Source organism: Sander lucioperca, chromosome 7, assembly GCF_008315115.2.
Source record: "Sander lucioperca isolate FBNREF2018 chromosome 7, SLUC_FBN_1.2, whole genome shotgun sequence".
NCBI lineage: Eukaryota > Metazoa > Chordata > Actinopteri > Perciformes > Percidae > Sander > Sander lucioperca.
This window is the reverse complement of record NC_050179.1, coordinates 24,564,468-24,577,681: the sequence shown is the minus strand read 5'-3', so window position 1 is coordinate 24,577,681 and position 13,214 is coordinate 24,564,468. Positions and strand designations below refer to the sequence as shown.

General features: G+C 39.1%; 2 protein-coding genes across 2 annotated transcripts; one reads left to right on the top strand and one right to left on the bottom strand.

The window, feature by feature from the left end:
- The first annotated feature begins 2,999 nt into the window (after positions 1–2,999).
- On the top strand, positions 3,000–4,872 carry anapc13 (anaphase promoting complex subunit 13). Its single transcript, XM_031303841.2, has 2 exons — positions 3,000–3,363; positions 4,501–4,872. Exons 1-2 carry the CDS (start codon positions 3,265–3,267, stop codon positions 4,624–4,626), a joined length of 225 nt encoding a protein of 74 aa, XP_031159701.1. The 5' UTR covers positions 3,000–3,264; the 3' UTR covers positions 4,627–4,872.
- A 157-nt stretch (positions 4,873–5,029) lies between these two features.
- Positions 5,030–11,208, bottom strand: LOC116052992 (lathosterol oxidase-like). Its single transcript, XM_031303840.2, has 6 exons — positions 11,049–11,208; positions 8,726–8,943; positions 7,931–8,063; positions 7,661–7,761; positions 6,138–6,266; positions 5,030–5,480 (listed from the first exon to the last, which is right to left on the bottom strand). Exons 2-6 carry the CDS (start codon positions 8,933–8,935, stop codon positions 5,211–5,213), a joined length of 843 nt encoding a protein of 280 aa, XP_031159700.1. The 5' UTR covers positions 8,936–8,943; positions 11,049–11,208; the 3' UTR covers positions 5,030–5,210.
- Between the last annotated feature and the right edge of the window lie 2,006 nt (positions 11,209–13,214).

Here is a 13,214-nt window from a genome sequence, read left to right as displayed (position 1 = left end):
GATGTATCACGAAGCCCACTGATGTCTGTTTAGAAATAATTTTGTTTTGTGTATTGTATTTTAGCACAATATTGTTTGACTGAAAAAAGATGTCGAGAAGCAAGAATAAAAGCAACAACAAGTGTGTAACAAAAAAACATTACATGAGATGACAATGCAGACTAAACACTTCAAACAAGTGTGCTACAAAAATTGTTTAAGAAAAAAGAAATTGGGTGTCAACACGTGAATGCCAGAAGGCGACTAGATGACCTGAAGCCAAACTTTCCCAGAGTACTTGAACGCAATCTCCAGAAGTCCCAAAAAACAGCAAAAAACTTATCTGTTTAAAATGATGCACAAGACAGGTGGAATATTTCCATTTAAAAGTGCACACATAGGCTACATGAATAATTTAGGATATTTTAGTCTGTATAAGAATCATATAATCCCACTGTTTCGCTAGAACAATGCATTACAGAATGAATGTGATAAATACAGTGGAGAACTTTACAGCTACTTCAGAGGAAATTTGATTGGAGAATTATAAGGTCAAGCGATTAAATTCCCAAGGTGAATCAGCATTGTGTCACTGAATGTTAAAAAAAGAGAAAAAAAAGACTAAGAATCAGTAATTTGTCATCAAAATGGTCACATTTATTAACACTTAATCAAAGTCTTTTAGGTCAGGGAATAAGGAGAATACGACAGAGAGGAACTGTAGGTGGGCCGGGGGACTCCATGTAGCATGGTCCAGGTTTAGGTTCCAGGCTGCGGTCCATTTTAGTAAGTCTAAAAGTCCTTCTCATGTAATTATTAAAAAAAATACATGGTTGGACATCGCTTTGATGTCTCAGAATTGGGACATCTGAACTCTCACTAATATATCTGATGGTATAGTTAAAGTATTATTTAAAGACGAAACTGGATCAATTAATATGGGCCGCCAAATGTAAAAATTCAGATACAATTTTATAGCTGATATATTTTAATTATTTAGCTCACTATCCTCATATTTAGATCATTTTCCTCACATTTGAGACAGACATTCGTGTAAAACAACATGTTATATGCAACTGTCAACAACATGTTTAAAAAAAGTTAAATAAAAAGTTAAATTGTATCAGAATTTTTACATTTGGCGCCCCATAGAAGCCACAATATGCAGTGTAATTAATATAGATAGATGTAATAGACAGACGAGTACAAAATACAATCTGGTTTGGTTCTTTTCTCACAGTCAGGAGATAAACATTGACTTTACTAATATTATCCGTTAAGAAGTGGCTAATAACCTCAAACATAATGCTGTAATAAACGGCCTTATCTCATTATCAAAGATGATGGGTGTGCATACATTGCATTGGCATTCTTTTTCTATTTACACTGATTCACATAGACTGGTCTATTCTAAACTAAGTCTTTTCATGAATTAAAAATACCACAGAATTAACAGTCTAAAGTGTTACATTAAGTCAATCATGCATTTAGATGGTGTGCTGTAAATTGGGACAGTCATGCACCCTGCTTTGGTCTAGGGCAGTATTGAAGGAGTTGTCACGATACATCCCACTCTTGCCCAGGTCTTCAGAGAATCTTTGTGATTTAGGGTGGAAAGTACATGGTGAGCTTTCAAAGGTTGAAGGGAGAAGACCATAGTCACTGGAAGTGGTCCTGTACAATAGATTCTGCTGCTTTGCCCCCAGCGCTGGCAGTACATCTTTAACTGCTGCAGTCATCATGCAGGAGAAAACTGGGTTTCCAGGGTTGGCACACATTTTAGTATTTTCTTCCTGCTGTTCTTGAGAGGCTGACATCATTGCAGTGCCTGTGAAAAGAAACTGATATCAAAATTCACAAACCTCAACTTTAGTAGGCCTTCGTTTGGATAGAAAGGTCGGTGAAACTGACTGATGCGAGGTTCTCTATCAGTTCGTGTACCCATTAGCAACATTAAAATCATATAGGCCAAATGTATGAAATACATGTGAATACACAAGAATGAAAATATTTAGTAGAATAATTTTATGAGTCTTAACATTCTACAGGTCATTTATAAAAACAACATTTTACAAGCACAGATATTCTCAGCTATCTTTGATGTTAAAAAACACACCATTGGATAAAGTTCTAAATGGAATCGCAATATAAAGCGGATTATTCTTGAGTATCTATAAGTATAGCCTATGCTCTAAAAGAAAACCGTGTCTAAACTAACGCTACAGGGAGATTTTTCTAGATAACTTGAGTGAAATGATGGCAAGCTTAGATGCTAAAGTAACTAGCTAAGCTAATTGTCGGCCGAGCTAACTTACTAAAGTAGCATCAAATATACAGTAAGCACCAAATTTACTCTCCGAATGAATGAATGAATTATCAATTTGGTACACGTGCAGTCTTAGTGTCCGAAATTCCCCATACAATGTCCTTAGCTAATTAGCTAATTATGAACCTGCTAAACCACCTGTGCTACCCTAACCCTAACCCTAACCATTTGGGACACTCAGTTTTTGGAAAATAATTTGGGACACTAAACTGCACGTAAGCCTATCAATTTAATATAGTTACCTTCAATGCAGTACACCAACAGAAATTTGCGATGTCTTTAGCTGTGTAACCAGAGCACAGCGCAACGCCTGGTTACCATGGAAACCACAAAACATTAGGTATGTGTTGTAGGCAGGATATCCGGGATGACCGGTTGTATGGTTGTATTTCATTCATGGAAACTTACTGGTTATTCCCTTATTCCCATAGAAACTTAGTGGTTATTCACTGATCTTTCATCCATCAAGCTACTTTTACATAAAATACAGAATACGTTTAACATGAATTAAGCTGTTGTACACTGGTTTTAACTGGCATAAAGCTGACAATTATTATTATTATTATTATTATTTTATTATTAGCCTATTCGTTGTCTGTGACGGAATCCGCTATTTAACACAGTATTTTCCAAAGTACGTGAAGCCATCATTGGTTTACATCATCACCAAGCGCCTGCTGTTTATATATGTCAATGACCGCATCTCCTTTGCTCAGAAGGCTAAAAACTAGAAACAGACTCATGCTCAAAGCCTGTTGTATACAGACTTTGCCAAACCGTATGTTACTTTTTTATTGTCTGGTAGGCTAACTGGTATATTTGTAAGGGTAGAAGTGGACTTTGTCTGGCTATCTCCACCTTCTGCCACAGTGTGTTAGCTAAGTGTTGCATTTAGCTTGAGGCTAACTTGGTCAGAGGAGAAGATCTTCGCAGCTTGACCCCGGAGTCTTGCTCAGAGAATGGACAGTGAAATCCAACGAGATGGGAGAGTCCTGGACCTCACTGATGACGCCTGGAGGGAAGACAGACTGCCGTATGAAGATGTCACCATCCCTCTGGTAAATGCTGTACAAACAGATTATTGTTAACTTAGCATTAGCAACAGGTATTTTATAGAGTTTGTTTACAGTCCGGGCCCGACATTTCTCATCGACATTTTGAACAAAATATTTGGTTTTCATGCAGGAGGATAAGCTTAAAACCCTTGTGTTGTCTTCCCTTCAACCTTGAAGTTTTTTACGCCTTTTTTCACAGTTTGTTTTTGCTTTTTCCAATGTTTTACATTTTTTAATTTTTCTTCTACACATTTTCAGCGCTTATTTCTACGTGCCATATTTTCTGATATAAAACAAAAATTTAAAACGGGTCAATGTGACCCAAAGTCAACACAAGGGTTTTAACAAACCCAATCTGTTATCTGCTTGTGAATAACGCGTTTTGAGTATAGGAATACATATTATTTTCCAGCGGGTGTGGCAGTTGCTGAGGAGTGGAGGTCCCTCCCTGAGATTTTGTCTTTAACAGGTCTTAGTACAGTATTTCAGGCAAACGATTATCTGATAAAGCACGCTAGGAAGCAGCCTCAAGTTAATGCATGTTGAAATTGGGTGACCAGGGTTCAAAATTAGCACCATCCATCAGCCAAATGCTGGTAAAATATGCTGGTAGATTTGCTTCATTCACCAGCCAAAAAAAAAACAATTGTACTCTATTAAGTGGCTGGTAAAATTGGAACATTCACTTGCCATTTGGCTGGTGGACGAAAAAGATAATTTTGAACCATAGGTGACATTTTTTCTAGGTGAAATCCATTGCAATTTGATCTGTTGTCAGTTGGTATGCCAGGCTCACAAATCTCCAAAACTGAGAGCATGCAGCTTTGATGATAGTGAGAAAAGGAAGCTCTATTTTCTTGTTCAAATCTAGTGACAGACTAACAGTAGTCCTCTTTTAGGCTAACAACATGTTTGACACTATCGGACACTTACTAATAGATTAGTTTTCTACATGCTTGTTGTTGTTGTTGTGTCAATAATGATCAGAGCAACCATTAGCTCCTGCCTTAACCTCTGACAGAAAATATTCCTATATATTTTTTCATCTTTTGTTTCAAAATATTCAGTTTTTGACTGGACACCATCATACTGTTGATAGAAAGTTTTTCATGGCATCTTGTCTCCCCTGTTCTCTGTCAGAGTGAGTTGCCTGAGGCTGAGCAGGACAACGGAGGCTCCACAGAGTCTGTGAAAGAACAAGAGATGAAGTGGACAGACCTCGCCCTGCAGAGCCTGCATGAAAACACGCCGAGCACCGGCAGCTGAAAGACTAATCTAGAATTGGACTGTAAGACAGAAAAACACGTGCATGAGGACACATGTTATTCACCTTCTCTTTGCATGGTATTGTGTCTTTTGAAGGATTTGCAGGATGTTCCACTTTCAGCTAAGCAGAAATTATGCATACATATATTTCATATTGGTATTGGGTTTATATTGTGGTTTTTATGAATATAAAATAACAACTTTGTAATAACATAAATGGAAAAGTTCCAATTGTCCTGTGTTTTTATTTTTATTTTTATTTTGTGTTGAATCCAGAAAGTGAGGAGGACAGTGGACATTCACACAGATACTGTGTGTGTGCTCTGTGTAAAAGTATTATTATTTTATTCTTCTTTCCAGCTTGGTTAGCTCTAGGCAGCACATTTAACCATTTTATCCAGAAACCTATGAGAAAAATGTAATTCCCTCCAAACGTGCTTTCATATTTTTGTATTTAACATTTTCACAACTCTGTGTGGAAAAAAATCCAAGTCTCTTGCGTCGTGACCCAGGCTGAGCACCACTGTAGGAACTTCCCTGAGAATTTTAAACCAGAAAAGAAAGTCTTGGCTGTAGCTCCATCGTCACTGTGTGTGTGCAGCCTCTGTCACGAGCTTGCAAATGTGGTCATGTGGCCCCCTACCCAGCAGGGCTGAGGGGTGTCGGTAGGATCCCCCTAGACGGTCCCAGAGTGTAAAGTATTGTCCATAGTTGTAGTTGAAGAAGAGATGATGGTCTACGTGGTGAGCAGCACCATTGATCAGACATATCAGGGGGCCGGGGATGCGGTAGTCCCCATCGTGTATGGAAATGGTCCAGATGTTGACAAAGACAAATAGTGAGAGGTAGACCACCTGAAATGTACATATCCAAAACATGTTACAGTTAAGTAGAGTTTGCATCAAGTTAATAATGTACTTTTTGGAATTCATTGCTGTTTTTTCACTACTTTTTAAAGTGCTCATATTATGCTCATTTTTTAGGTTCATAATTGTATTTAGAGGTTGTACCAGAATAGGTTTATGTGGTTTAATTTTCAGAAAACACCATATTTTTGTTGTACTGCACATTGCTGCAGCTCCTCTTTTCACCCTGTGTGTTGACCTCTCCATTTAAGCTACAAAGTAAGGCATCTCACTTCTGTACCATCTTTGTTGGGAGTCGCACATGCACAGTAAGTACAGCTAGCTAGTCAGTTGCAGAGTATGAGGGCATGTCACGCTAGCAGCTAGGCGAGCATTATAACGGGTGTTACAAAGTGACGCACGTTTGTCTCAAAGCCAAAAAGCATAATATGAGCACATTAAGCAAACATCAAAATTTGTCCACATGCAGCTGGACCTGAAATAATTTAATTCAAGTTTAAGTTTTAACAACAACATCATTGTGAAGAATGCAGTGGAGCTTGTGTAGTCCTTTACAATATCATTTACAAATTTACATTTACAATACTGTTACTCCTCAGACCTAACGTCAAAATGTTTATTAAAGAGTGATAAGTAGACCACTACCTTGTGGAGGGGGAAGATGAATGGGTAGATGTGATAGGGTAAGCTCTGCAGGAAGCCGTCGAGTGGGTGGAAGGCATGGCTGGCAAAAGGCGAAGGGATCTTGAATATATGGTGCTGCTTATGTAAGTGCTGAGGGGGAGAAAGAGAAGTTGTCTATATATTAAGACTGTCTTCAGATGGAAAACATATTTTTAATTCCAAACAAGTAAGCCATCTAACTAATAGGTGTGACAAAAATGTACAGTTACTGATTTCATATATTGAGTTGTAGATCAGTTGCTTGCGTGTCATGTTGGTGTCCACCTGATGAATGTAATATTCAATCTCCTTTTGGCTCTTTTTTGGTCTTCACCAACTCCTGAACAAAATGTCCTTTTTTTTTTAGATTTATTTTTATTAGGACAATGCACATTAATCAACATTTCTGTAAATGTGCCAGTGTTAGCCAGTTGGCTAATTTTTCAACTCCAGTCCTAGTTACTGAGAATGCATGTCTTTATGGTGGGAGGAAACCCACACAAACAACGGGGAGAACGTGCAAACTCCGCACAGAAAAGGATCGAACTCTGCCTAGACCGGAGATCTGCTGTGAGGCAGCAGTGCTAACCACTGACCCACCGTGCTCTCACAGCTCTTTAGCAGCTAAATGCTCCTCTTGTTTGACCAGCTAGCTGCTTACTTTGCTTCTGAGCAAGTATTGTAAAGTGGGTTTATCAGAGCTTTTCTCCTGGAAAAAGCTGCCTGCTGCTGAAATCCGGCTGATGAGAGCGGTGAGACTGAACCACAACAGTAAAGTTGTCGGCTGTAAAACCAACACAAAGAGCTAAAAGATGCTCACATTCTCTGCAGAGTTAGGTGATAACTCTCTGGGTTCATCACTACAAGTGATCCCTTTCACATTACACTGCCATTTGGTTCGTTGTTAATGGAAATAATATTGCTTAGAGCAGCTTTAAAGGAACACGCCGACTTATTGGGACTTTAGCTTATTCACCGTATCCCCCAGAGTTAGATAAGTCCATACATAACCTTCTCATATTCGTGTGTGTCGTAACTCTATGTCGCACCGACCGCCAGCCTAGCTTAGCACAGATCCTGGAGGTAATTCAATTAAATTCAATTCAATTTTATTTATAGTATCAAATCATAATAAGAGTTATCGCGAGACACTTTACAGATAGAGTAGGTCTAGACCACACTCTATAATTTACAAAGCCCCAACTGCTCCCAATAAGTGCCAAAATAATGCCAACATGTTCCTATTTACATGTTGTGATTTGTATAGTCACAGCGTGAACAAATAACAAGGTCATATGAGACACAGCCGTCTTCTAACCGTATACATACTGGGAACTATTCTCAGAAGGCAAAGCACTGCTACTTCTGTTACTTGGGCGGAGTGATTTGCTCGCAGCACCTGAGAAGCCCCGTGGTGAGGAGCAGAGTTCGTCTGGAGTTCGCTCAGAGTTGGAGTAATATCACTCATGTTCCTTTAAACTAGCCATAAACAAGTTAAAGCTCACCTTGTAAATGCTCCTATGGTGCATGGAACGGTGTATCCAGTAGATACACATGTCAGTAAAGAACAAGAAACCAGCAATGCTCAGGTACACCCCAGGCCAGCCTGGAACAGAAACAACCAAGTAGGCTAATGGGTCTCATTAGGACTTAATGTTTAATAACCTGTTTTAAAATAAGAAATATTTGATTCGTGGCTAATCAAATAACTTTCATTTCAATCTTGAGTGGAACTCTGGCCTGGGTTTGAATATTTCAGGTAACCGTTGTCTCACCCAGAGAAGATTCGCTGATGTTGTCATAAAGTTGGCTGTGTCCCTTGATCTCCCAGAAGAAAAGGGCGACAGTGGGGAAGCTCATCCAGAAGATGGAGGCTATTCCTAGTTGAATCTCTTTTCTTACCTGGTTCTGTCGTTGGGACAAAGACACAAAGTTAGGATTCTGGAGAAGTTTGTATTGGTATTGTTATTTACATCTTTTGTTATCTTAAAGCTACATTGTGTAAGAATTTCTCCCTCTAGCGATGAAATTGTATATGACAACCAACTGAATATTACTTTCTAGCCCTTCCTCCTACGGTGGCCGAACCCAAAATTAGCTCTCTCCATCATTTACACACAGCTGTTCTAGCCACTCCAATATTAACTTTGGTCTTGTTGCTTTGCCTGTCGCGTTGTCCTTTTAATTCTCTTTTTCACTTCCCCCTGGCGAGTAATCTCCCCCTGGCATTCGTCACGGTGCCAATAGGTGTAAGAGGGCGAAATGCGGAGGTATGTCCCTCTTTGGCTAATGTATTTTAAAGATGGAGGCGCTACATGGCTGCCGTCATTCAAGCGAGTCGCTCATATGTATTCTGAATGATTCTGAATGGCAGATTCTACGCTTACGTATCAAAATACTTTGATTAGTTGGTGGAAGTAATTACACATGAATGAGTCCATATTTGTGAAAGAACGAAGGTTTTTTTGCTAAGAATAAACTCAAACAATTACACAATGTAGGTTTAAATAAAAACTAATAGTTAAAACCGCCAATTCATTTCTTTAACCTTTTAAAATGGTCTACCCAACCTTGATAAACTGTGGATGTTTCATGAGCTTATGGTCAAACACGTAGTAGAAGCTAAGAGCACCGAAGCCCAGGTAAATCAGCAATGCTCCCAGGTTGGTCAGCACCCACAGGCTGATTATCTGACGCGGAGCCCAGTCCTCGGGCCATGAGGCCGGGTAAACATAAGGAGTGCAGATGTAATTGTCAGCAATGTTCAGCACTTGATCCATGGCACATTCTGTGAAGAGAGTGAAATGTACTGTGTGATCAATCTTGCGCTTAATAGAGGGGTTAAAGAAGGGGACATTGTAGCGTTTTGACCTATATGGCAAAGATATAGTGGCTTGCATTAAATAGCCATTTGTACATGATGCTTTAATTGAATTATCTTGTAACTATGGATGTGTTTTTCTTTTTTTCCTTATATGTTGCCGTTTCATGTTGCAATATCAAATGTGTATTGTGTATGTAAGCTGTCTGTCTTGGCCATGTTAGTGTCAATGGTAAACATCTAGAACAGAATAACCTAAAAAAAAAAAGAGGGATGACTTGGAAGATGTTTTTTGTGTGTAAATATGTAAACATTCAATTCTGGCATGTAAAGCGTGGACACAGTATACACAGTGTGTTTAAATTGCAAAGCCATTCAGTTGTGATTGGAATTTAAAGGAGTATTAACAAAGAAACAGATTGTTAATATCTAACACACAATACTAACTACCTTTGCACACATAGGTTTTGGAAGTTTTTGACAGAATTCTATCCAGTTATTTTCCCTCACAACGCGATTTGGCTTGTTCTCTTTCATCTTTGATAGGCGTAATAGTGTGATAGTGGTTAATATAACTGTACTTGTTAGAGTGAATGCTTGTGGACTGGACTCTACTGCAAATGAAAGCAGCACTCCTTCACCCTGGTTGCTGATGATGATTAGACCAAAGTCCTGAGCTTGTTTCTGTGGTTATCAAAAGCTGTGTCTGATGTGCTCTGTTTAACATGATTAATAAAACTACTCTCTGACCCAATCAGTCTATTCAACAAATATATCCCCCACACCTCTGTTAGGGAATAACCATGCAATGCTAATCACTGTGAAAACAGGGGACACTGTCAATAATAGTTAGTAGTTAAGCAGCCACATATATGGGGATTTCATGCAATGAGTAGAACTGCAGGAATGTGCTTGCAGAAAACGTCTCTGTCCCGCTAAGGAATCCCATGCAGGATATAGCTTCTCTCTCAGCAAAGTAGTCGCCCAGGTGATGTTCTCAGCTTGACCGTTTTTTTTTGTAAAGATTATTTGTTGGGCTTCTCTGCCTGAAGTCCAGGGTTCGAGGGACTCGAACCCTGGACCTCAGCATCAAGGCATAAGCCTCTCATTATACGTGTGCCTGCTCTACCCACTGATCCAACCTGGCCACAGCTTGACCTTTTTTATTATCTTCGTAATGGTCAGTGGTGGAATGTAACTAGCATTTACTCAAGTACTGTACTTAAGTATAATTTTGAGGTACTTACATTTATTACTTTATACTTCTACTCCACTACATTTTGGAGGCAAATACTGTACTGTTCACTTCACTACATTTATTTCAAAGCATTAATTACTTTGCATCTGCAAAGTAACTATTACTAGAATATATAAATCCACTAATAATTTATGATGTATTATTATAGTATATAAAATATTTTAAATGTGCTCCACATTTAACTGCTGCAACATTAGAGTGATGAACACATGAATGCATCAATAATTATAATCCAATAATATAATGTAGGATTCTGAAACAGACCATTCTGCATAATGAGTACCTTTGAGTAAATAATGAATGCAGGACTTTTACTTGTAACGGAGTATTTTTACAATGTAGGTATTGCTACTTTTACTTTAGTCAAATATCTGAATACTTCTTCCACCACAAATGGCTTATTTCTAATTTTATTGCAACCTGTTTATGCCGGACTCTTCACCTCATATGTTGGCCTATGCTTAAAATACAGGATGACTTAATTTTGCTAAACCCAAATGTTTGACTCCAGAATCACCAGCCATGCACTGTGATACATAGCAGCCAAATGTTACTGGTATAAATTGGACAAATATAACAAATATAGCAGCAGAACAATGATTATGTAGAACAGTTGCCTTTTATATATATATATTAAATATCACACACTCTAAAAACATTTTCACCTTGTTGACAGATTTATTAAACTAAAATGATTTCAGTGTTAATCTCTGCGGTCACTCTCAGAAATTCCCAAAAGCTGTCTCATGCTTTTCAAGGAATGTTTTGTCAGGATTTTGAAAAGAGCTCATGGCTGAATGTCTGCTGAACTGACCTGCTTTAGAACCTCAAAAGTGTGTGAACCTTCTGATAAAGTGGACGAGTCCTCCTTCCTCCAGACGGCAGGTCCACCAGCATATGATTTACACAGTAAGCACGTGGCTTAATGTAGCAAATTGTTTAGCGGAGAAAGAACCACACCTCCTGCTCATATGTATGAGCTTTCCCAGAATAACTATTTTTTCTGGAAGCTGGTAAGTAGGCTATGGAGGAATCCAAGGAGACAGGTGGAACAAGATCCCAGCATGCTCAGCAAATTTCAAGGAGCTCAGTGACAGCAAGGCTTGATCACGTATGTGTTTTGATGACTTTAAAAGCCCTTCTAGGGACGGACATTGAAAATTAGCAATAGCTAAAAATGCTGTGATGCTGTAGGCCTACATCTTTCTGTCAGATCTGTGCTTTTCTTGGAATTTGACCAGAGTTTTTGTTGAATTCATTATTTATAATAGTTAATGAATCATTATATAAAAGTGCCCTTAAGATCCATGACAAAAAGCCACGTCATTACCATCACTGCACTAACTTGCACTCATTCTCACACTTAGCAAAGCATTGGTTGTTAACAAAGCAGACTTGCTCTCACCAGTGAATTGATGTGCTAAATTACTGTGTGTTTATGGGGGGGGGTCCTAGTTTTAGCTCTAGATGGGGTGGGATAGGGGGATGTCTGTAGATTTTTAGGACTTTATGTATCTGTATTGTATACTGTAAATACTTTGTACTACAACCTGGCACAAGACATCTATTAATGTTTTTTTGTGCACTGTCCCTGTTCAAATAAATACATTACAATTACAATTATGTGATTCCAAGTAATGGAATGCGCTTTATCATAATAGTATATTAATAGGAAAGTGGACAAGTCAACTTATGGTCAAACACGTAATTTGCACAGTGATTGTGATCCTCATATTCACATTCATAAGTCCTTAGAAATCGCATTACTGTTAAAGTTTTGTCTTGGCCCAGAACGCAGAGATATCACACAGACACAGTAATAGTCTTAAAAGGTTTATTAGAGCAACAGGTACTCAAGGAGACAGACGATGGTTCCTAAACCGGGAAGCTCCAGACTGGACCGGGCAGTTTCGGAGCACGAGAGGAGACCGGCTGAGGCGAGATCACTGGTGGGTTCCTGAAGTGAAGACGGAGGCTGGCAGGTGAGACTGGAGCATGCAGACGCCGTGGAGATGCAGCAGGACTGAGCGGAAACACATGGGTTGAGGTTAACGAACTGGCGCCGACAGGAAGATCAGCCCGGGTTAAATATTGCAGGTGATGAGGAATGAATGAGCTGCAGCTGCGGAGATCGGCTGAGCAGAGTTGATGCGGCCACGCCCCTTGACCCAGATCACGGACCACGCCTCCAGTACTCCACACAGAAACAAACACAGACAAGACACAACACAGACAGACACACAGGAAAAGACATCCAGGCAGGACAGGGGAAGGCTGCCCATAACAATTACAGTGATCAAACCTTGCATTGCCTAAATCTGTTTTTAATACATAATATCCTATGCAAGGGTAAGCTTGTTATTTTTTGCAGTGCATATGCCCTGTGCCATGCTGGGCTTGAGGATCAAATTCCTCTTGAACTGTGCCCTTTACACACACGCAAACACACACACACACACACACACACACACACACACACACACACACACACACACGCGCGCGCGCGCACGCACGCACGCACGCACACACACACACACACACACACACACACACACACACACACACACACACACACATATACACACACACACACACACACACCAGTAGTGGATTAAGTATTTACATCCTTTACTTAAAGTACTAACACCACACTGTAAAGCTACTCTGTGACAAGTCAAAGTCCTGCATTAAAGACCCAAAGTATTAAAAGTGTTGAAGAAAAAAAAAATTGTCCCCTACAACTGTGGTATGTAAACAAATGTTTGGCATCTTTGCATTAAGAATGCAGATTAAAAATAGATGCCAATTAATTTCTGTCAATTGACTAATCAATCAATCACCTAATTATTTCAGCTGTACTTGTATAAACTGTTATAAACTGTTAGGTATTTTCATTTAGAACAAAACATGTTTTATAAACTCTTTGTATGTTTTTAATGCTGAGATGTAGTGGAGTAGAAGTAGCCTATAAAATGGCATG

What these genes read in the sequence shown, in the direction of transcription:
- anapc13 (XM_031303841.2), top strand. Translation starts at nt 3,265, where the DNA reads ATGGACAGTGAAATCCAACGAGATGGGAGAGTCCTGGACCTCACTGAT. An exon ending in AAGATGTCACCATCCCTCTG is followed by an intron (nt 3,364 to 4,500) that starts GTAAATGCTGTA and finishes GTTCTCTGTCAG; the next exon opens with AGTGAGTTGCCTGAGGCTGA.
- LOC116052992 (XM_031303840.2), bottom strand. Translation starts at nt 8,935, where the DNA reads ATGGATCAAGTGCTGAACATTGCTGACAATTACATCTGCACTCCTTAT. An exon ending in AACATCCACAGTTTATCAAG is followed by an intron (nt 8,064 to 8,725) that starts GTTGGGTAGACC and finishes TCCCAACGACAG; the next exon opens with AACCAGGTAAGAAAAGAGAT. An exon ending in TCATCTTCCCCCTCCACAAG is followed by an intron (nt 5,481 to 6,137) that starts GTAGTGGTCTAC and finishes TGTACATTTCAG; the next exon opens with GTGGTCTACCTCTCACTATT.